This window comes from Myotis davidii, unplaced genomic scaffold (assembly GCF_000327345.1).
Source record: "Myotis davidii unplaced genomic scaffold, ASM32734v1 scaffold370, whole genome shotgun sequence".
Taxonomy (NCBI): Eukaryota; Metazoa; Chordata; class Mammalia; order Chiroptera; family Vespertilionidae; genus Myotis; species Myotis davidii.
This window is the reverse complement of record NW_006288615.1, coordinates 12,985,033-12,993,245: the sequence shown is the minus strand read 5'-3', so window position 1 is coordinate 12,993,245 and position 8,213 is coordinate 12,985,033. Positions and strand designations below refer to the sequence as shown.

At 40.3% G+C, this 8,213-nt stretch overlaps 1 protein-coding gene across 1 annotated transcript in view; it reads right to left on the bottom strand.

The window, feature by feature from the left end:
- The window catches only part of PDE11A (phosphodiesterase 11A), a 292,656-nt gene that overhangs the window by 164,420 nt on the left and 120,023 nt on the right, over positions 1–8,213 (bottom strand). The window contains exon 5 of the mRNA XM_006760580.2: positions 3,473–3,537. Within this exon, the coding sequence (XP_006760643.1) occupies positions 3,473–3,537 (65 nt within the window). The remainder of the gene's footprint in view (positions 1–3,472; positions 3,538–8,213) is intronic.

Genomic DNA, 8,213 nt, shown 5'->3' with positions numbered 1-8,213 from the left:
GGGAAAGTGAGCTTTCTTCCTGCTTTGGCACAAATTACCCAGTCTTGCTCAGGTTTGGAAAGGTCACCAGTGCATCTGAGACAGTTCTGGGGACACAACACTGGTGAGGAGTCCAGTTATGTCCAGAAAATTCTGGAGTGGTCAAGGAAGCCCACACCCAGCAGATGCAGTTCTGCCATGTCTAGAGGGAGAGGACTTACAGGTAGGCACTTGGAAGAAATGATGAATTAGCAATAAAATTGTTTTTTCATTTTTAATCTCAGGGACTCTCAGAACTACTTCAAGAGTGGCTTTGGCAAGGGACTGTGAGTCTTAAACTATAAGGGGAAAATGACCAAACAGCTAAGTATACATTATCACTGTTAATGGGACTTCATAGCCATGGTCTGGAGGCCTGGCAAATCTGGTTATGCTTATATTACTACCCCTATAAATTGGCCTTGAGATCCTTGAAGACTGAGACTGCTGTTTTTTTAAAGTCTCTGTAGCCCCATTATGTATCAGAGTACCCAGCACAGAGTAGGTACTGAATATGTGGCTGGTGAATGAAGAAATAAAGTTAATCAAAGAAAAATGACTGCCAATGGGCAAATTTAGAACAAACAAGTGGAAGTTGTAGGAATGTAATTCAATTGCCTTTCTAACATACCTTTCTAACAATCATAACCCCCTATTTATGGAAGGAGCCCATCATGATATCATGGTAATCTTATCACTGATGGAATTGTCAAGGATTTTATTTATTTATTACTTTTTATTTATTTATTTGAGAGAAAAAGAGAGAGAGAGAGGAACAGTATTGTTGTTCCACATACAATGAACAACCAATTTATGCATTCATTGGTTGCTTATTATATGTGCCCTCACCTGGGACTGAACCCAGAACCTTGGCATATCAGGCCGATGCTCTAATGAACTGAGCTACCTGGCCGGGGCTTAAGGATTTGGTATTACTTACATGGAGACCAAGAGAAGACTGGCCATGACAAAGGAGTTAGTCACATAAGAAAATAAACAGAAATGACGAGTCAGCAACAAAACTGGTTTTTAGAAAAGTCTTCAAGGACTGTATAAAACTCAGCAAGCCTTAAGAGTTCATCAGAACTGAAATGGTACCTGAAAACATTGGAAACGTTGTTAAATGAAGCCACAGGCACTATCCAGAGGACTAAGGTATCCAATAGACATTATCTATAATGAAGATGTTAAATGATGAAAGGTTAAGGAAAGATATACAAGATGTTGAGAGCAGGCTGTGATTTGTAGACTGATAGCCTATTTCAATGTCTCTTCCATGGCCATTGGTGAAGTAAATGCTAAAGCCACTTGTCTTTTTCCCTTTAATTCCCTATAAATGACCGAAGGATCCCATATCTACAAGAGGAAAATTACTAGACAATGAAGGAAAGGTCTTCTGAGATAAATGAACATTCTACATTCATTTAAAGGCCATAAATAGAATGATTAAAAAGACTATCTCAAAATGTCAAAGTTCAAAGGCACTCTTCAAATGTCTCTTTAAAGACAATCTGACCTTTCTTTCTTTATTATTAGAAAGTTTGCCAAGGGCAGTCTGGGCCTTGGGTCATCTCATTTTGACATGGCAGTCCTTTCGGCATTAAAAATAATCAAAAGACCAAGAATATTTAACTCTGCAGTGACTATGAGGACACAATCAAGAGCATAGAAAAGAACAACAGTGAAGTATTAGGACTTCAAAGGTGTTTTAATAATTCCATAAAGCTTTTCCTTCTCATATATGAAAGAGATAACTTATTTGAGGCCATGACTAGCTAAAGAAGTAAGCATGAATAGATATTTTTCCCCAATATATTTCATGTGATTTTACATTAAAATTTTAGGAAAATTGCTGAACAAACCATTGTCTATGTATATTTTTAGATATAGATTAGCTAACATTATATATAGATTTAAACATAAATACAAAAAACAAAACGCTTTCAAAAAGGTTTCTTTTTCCTTTTTCCCATTTTAAAGTGTAATTTATAGACAGTAAAATTTACCCTTTTTTCCCGCTTATTCTTTTTAAAAAAATTTCTATTGATTTCGGAGAAGGGAAGGTGGGTAAGAGAGAGGGAGAGGAAGAAGGAGAGGGAGAAAGAAACATTAATGATGAGAGAGAATCATTGATGGACTGCCTCCTGCACAACCCGACTGGGGATCGAGCCGGAACCTGGAGCCTGAAAGCTGGGCATGTGCCCTGACTGGAAATCGACTGTGACCTCCTGGTTCACAAGTCGATGCTCAACCACTATCGCAAGCAAAATATACAATAGTTTCATCACAACCCAAAATTCCCCTGTACCACTTCGTAGTAAACCCCTCTCTCCATCTCCAGCTCCTAACAACTACTGGCCTGCTTTCTGTTCTTAGGAATGCCCTACAAATGGAATTATACAGTATGTAACAAAGGCTTCTTTTAAACTTTGTGCACTTGACGAAAAGTGAAGTAACTAAATAAAGTACCAACTTTAATTTACTGATTTCTATTTCTGAACTCAAAGGCAATGATGTATAAAATCAAATTACCCTTGAAACAGGCATTACCCAGGGAGCCTTCTGAATACATAGATCTTTAGGACTTCATTTTCAGCATAGTGAATCAAAATATCTCAGTTTGGGTCCTGAGAATTTAGTTTTTACCAACTTCTCCAAGTTTGATTCTGACTGATGAGCAAGATTTGGGAAATATTAACCAAGTAGATATTCACTGAGCCTTGGTTTTCTCCTCTATCATGCAAGGGTACAATGCCTACTTCACAGGATTATTTGGGGATTAGACTAGTACCTGCTGTACTTAGCACTCAAAGAATAAAAGCTGTTCATCTTGCTAACATTAGTATCAGTTTCATCATTATCACCCTCATGCTGTCCTGAGCACTTCCCCTGTCTTTCTCCATATTTCTACATTTTGGTCAATTTTACTATTTTTAGCCTTTCCTCTAGAGATGACAAGAATAAAGAAAATACATTTTTGCAGCAGCCCAGCTATTATTCAAGGCAGTGCAAAGCTAACAGAAAGTCACTGATTGTTCCCAACCCTCCCTTTTAGCCTGTTAGAGCTTCAAAGATACATTAGAGACAAAAAAAAAGTGAATGACTAGAAACTCTCACTCTTTTTCCCCAAGGGATGCTATTACCCAGATATAAGGAAACAAAAAAGGAAGAAGAGAAATGAAGGACAGAATAAAGCAGAAAAAATTGTCTATCTGTGTAGTTAGGAAATATCTAAAAATTGACTCCATTCATTAACAGCTTCAGATGTATACACATGTATTTTTAAATTATAGTTTTTGTTTAAGCCCTGAAAGACAGAACAGTGATGATATTTGGCTGTACTTGCTGGTCTAAAAAAAGAACAACTCTCTCCTCAAGGAATATATGCAATGCTGCCAACCCCAAGGACAAAAGACAAAGATCAAAAGCCAAACCTGAAACTCACAAGCCCTACCTGTTCTCAGCTTCGGCACTGCACTTTGGGGACAGCAATTCAAAGGATTTGGTAAACTTCACCACCTGCCACACAGAAAGACAACAAATTCAAGTCAATTAAGGCTTTCTCACAGTTTAAAACAATGCAGTAAACAGTTTTAATCTTTATAATGGCTATTGCAATCATTGGAGATTAGAGAGGGTTTTTAAATGAAGAAATCCCAAGGGATGGAAGAAAATTCTATCCTACTTTAGTGTTTTCTTCTTACATAACATATATTTCCAAGTTTTATTACATCTTACTATGTATATATTTTACAATAAGGTGAGTACTATTCTGTGGTGGGCAGGCAAAGGGACATCTCATTTGAGTGCAATTTTTTTTTACTGTCCTTTTATCAACCCAATTGACATCCATGAAGGCTAACCACCTTATAAAAAGGATGCCCTCTGTCAACCTCAAGCTCCTGAAGTTACCTTCATCATGGTTCTCAAGCGAACGTTTTGCTGCCACTGCCCAAAGGGGAAAGAGGAGGACGTCACTTTCTTCAAAGATCATCCCCAGTGTGGACACTTCCCCCCTGACCTGTCCAGTGAAACCAGCACACCCACCAAAAGAGCTTGATCAAGATTTATTACACTGAATGGATTTATGGTCAGAGAAAATGTAAAGGTAGTTCTTATTATGAGCTACCATTGGCTCTTACTATGAGCCATGCCCTATGTCAGAAGCTTCTTTGTTTAATTTCCCTATTACAACTCTGTAAAGTAGGGATTTTCATCTTCAGTTTCGCACAGCTAGATGGGGAAATTGGGAGTGAAACAAATCCGCATGCTCTGGAGGGCCAGCTGTTTCATAACACTAAACATGTTGAGTGGGAAAGGCACTGTTTCTGTCCTCTTTTCACAAGATAAGCTACGTGATAGAAAAACGAGTTCCTTATACAGAAAGGAATCATCTGAATGTCACTGGATGCTTCCAAGGTTGACATTTAGCTTTGCCTGTGCCAGATGCAGTCATGCTTCAAAAACCTTTTAAATTAACCACTTACGGGGAATTGATGGGCACCTGAGAAAATGATTTGGAAACTGGGAATAGCTTAAATATTTTAAAAGCTTTATCAGTGAGGTAATGGACCCAAACTAAGAAAATGCAACATTAGGAAAAAGATAAAAGAAAAGGCATCACAAAGAAAATTGCATCTGACTTGCTCAATGCAGGGCAATAACAATAGCTCAACTGCAAGAAAATAATTTTGACAACCATAAAACATATTTCATTATATAGTCTAATGTGGCAAATTCCATTTCCCAAAGATGGCACAACAATGTCTCCTAGCCCACATCCCTCTCCATGAAATGACCCTGCCACCTTCCGACCAAATGGTAGGTCTATGCTCTCCTTGAATTTAGGTGGGTTTCTGACCGCTTTGACCAATAGAGTATGTGGAAGAGATGCTGTGTGCCTTTTGAGGTTGTCATCAAAGGTGATGCTGTTTCTGCCTCACTTGATGGAATCCTTGTGCCTGGAGCCCTGAGTCCACTATACCATAGAGAGAGGCCACATGTGGATTCTCTGGCCAGCATCCCAGCACTGACACCAGACATATAAGTAAGCAAACCTTCACCCAAAGCCCAAATTTTGGTCGTTGCAGGCAGGGAAATTGCAGAGCAAGGGCCGTGTGCCCTTACTGAGGGTCATGGGTAGGGGAGCTTGTGGCACTCGGGAAGCACTGTCATTGGGTAATTTAAATGTAGCTGGTCAAACAGAAGGGAGGGGAGGGAAAACTGGGGAAGTCATCATGAGGCCTATTGCTTGGACACACATATTGAGGAGGGGGACCCAGAATGGGCAACAACTAGGCGAAAGTTCAAAGGAAGCAGGGTGATTGCCGACACTGGGACGCCCTGAGGCAAGGTTCTCACAGCTTCACGTTACACAAAGGCTTTCCTGGTCCTGTAGCTATGCACATGGATTATCTACGCAGAAATGGAAATGATTTTTGTGCAGTAGAAAAGATAAGCCCATAGTAACAATTTTGTTGTCCTGGATGATAGCAGCCATTTTTAAAATCTAACCTAGCAGTCTTATGCCAGCGTCCTTTCAGGGCCTGCCTTAGAACTGATTTTACCACATTGCTGGTTTCTCTCATTAATGAATTCAATAAACCTTTGATACATGCTTGCTTTAGATTTGTGCAAAGGTTAGGCTTTTAACTTTTTGAAAGCAGTTTATTGACACAGCAAATATGTATTGTCTATATGTGTCAGTAGAGCAATAGGCCCTGGGGCTACACATGTAAACATGAAAAAAAAAAAATCCCTGTGTGTATGGAGCTTACTTTGTGGTAAGAGCTTAATTTGTTCTGGCTCCTCAGAAGTAGTGCTCCCTAGACTATTCTTAGATCTCACACGGCCAGGGAGCCACAGAGAGACTATTTGCTATCACCAAATAATAAATCCCTCAAACTACCAGTATACCCTAAATAATTCTTAAAGTTAAAATGGTAGGACAATAGTAGGATAAAAAGTATAAGTGTTTATGTTTGCAGAATGGGGAACTGTCTGTGCCTTAGGAAAACAAACATGGGGAATGTCCAGAGTTTAAAAGAGAATGAAGATCTTTTAAACGTATTTTTTTTTCAGCTGCGAAGGGATAGCGGCTTACAAAAAGACAAAAAGTACAATAGAAAATCCTGAAATTTTAAAGCTATAAAAGTTATAAATCTAGAATCATAAAGAATAAGACAAAAAAAAGTACCTCTTGATGAAATGTCAGAATGTGTGAACTCTTGAAATATCAAAGAGGAACATTTTTTATTGTTAATCCTCATCCTGAGGATAAATTTTCCATTGATTTTTAGGTAGAGTAAAAGGGAGGGAGGGTGGGAGAGAGAAACATCAATGCGAGACACATTGATTGTTTGCCTCCTGCAGGAGCCCCACCAGGGCTGGGGAACGAACCTGTAACCCAGGAATGTACCCTTGACCAGGAATTGAATCTGAGACCCTTTGGTGTTCAGGCTGATGCTCTAACCACTTAAACACACCAATCATGGCAAAAAGAGGAACTTTAAAAACTACCAAAAGGAAGAAACATGTTTTTCTAAAATGTTAGAACTTTTTTTTTAATATATTTTATTGATTTTTTACAGAGAGGAAGGGAGAGAGATAGAGAGTTAGAAACATCGATAAGTTGCTTCCTGCAGCCCCCCTACTGGGGATGTGCCCACAGCCAAGGTACATGCCCTTGACCGGAATCGAACCGGGGACCTTTGAGTCCACAGGCCAATGCTCTATCCACTGAGCCAAACCGGTTAGGGCTAACATGTTAGAACTTTTCATTCCAATCTAAATCACATGCTGGGGGAAAAACAACAACCAGGATGTAACATTTTATTTTATTTTATTTGTTTTATTTCCTAAACTCATGTTTGATAAATAAAGGGAAAGTCAAAGATTGTGCATCTTTCAACTTCAGCACTCCACATCATGGAGAATACTAGTTGTGTCCCCAAGTAAACCAGGGCATGGTGTGCTGATTAAAGTGAGACACTGGATTTGTGAACCTTGGTCTTGATCTTGTGTATAATAGAGTTAACCTTACCCAGAGAAAGGTCTGGCCTTTGCCCTTGGCTCCTGAGAGGTGACCTCTAAGCCTTTGGAATGTCCAGCCATTCCAAGTGTCTTTGTTTACCCAGGTGCATTGGGCCAGCCAGATAGTAACAATGTGGTTTAGGGTGAGGGCTTTGAGCCACACCAACAATGTGACCTGGGGGTGGGGTCTTTGGATCACCTGGTATAAGTTAACCTTTGGAGGAGATGGAGACTGAGGTCAACTACATGGGTAACCAACTAGGTTTTGGTGATCAAACCCCAGTGAAGAACCTGGATGCCAAGGTTTGGGTGACCCTCCCTGTTTGGCAATACTTAATGCATGTTGTCACACATTGCCGCTGGGAGGGAGCTCACCTGGACGCTCCACTGTTGGAACCCTCCTGGACTCTACCCATGCATCTCTCCCATGGCTCATTTTAATCTGTCTCCTTCTCTAATAAACCATAACCACGAGTATAACAGTCTTCAGTGAGTTCTGTGAGCCCTTCCAGCAAAATACTGAGGCTTAGGGTGGTCTTGGGAAGCCCTAAATTTGTCATTGGAGGCATAAACGAGGACAGTATTGGAGAGGATATTCCCTAATTTCGCACCTTGTGTGATAATTCTTAGAAATTTATTAAAAATATAATGCATTTAAGTAGAAAACTATTTATAGTCAGACACCTGGGTTAAAAAACAGCAACAGCAAAAACAGTTGAAAGCATAAATGAAAAAGAATAAAATTCCTGGAGAAACTAAGATGGTGCCATAGATAAACACCGGGAAATTGCTGCCTCCCACAACAATTGAAAAATACATCAAAAACACAAAACGGACATCATCCAGAACTACAGGAAGGCTGGCTGAGTGTAAATTCTACAACTAGAAGGAAAGAAAAGCACACTGAGAGCCAGAGGAGCTGCGGAAGTAAAGTGCAGAGGTAGGGGGCTCGCGCGCGCGGAAAGGGTCTGGCACCTGAGGACGCGGCTATCTTTTTGAATCCAGAGCAAGTCACAAGCTCCCGACGGCTCTGAACTCCGGTTCCGGTTCCGGGAAGTCTCTGGGGACCCAGGACTCATACAGGGAGAAACTGGACGGTCTGGCAGCGGGCGATCTTGGGGGCTGCTTTCCCTCAGAGGCGCTTGCAGCCGCTACCGGGACAC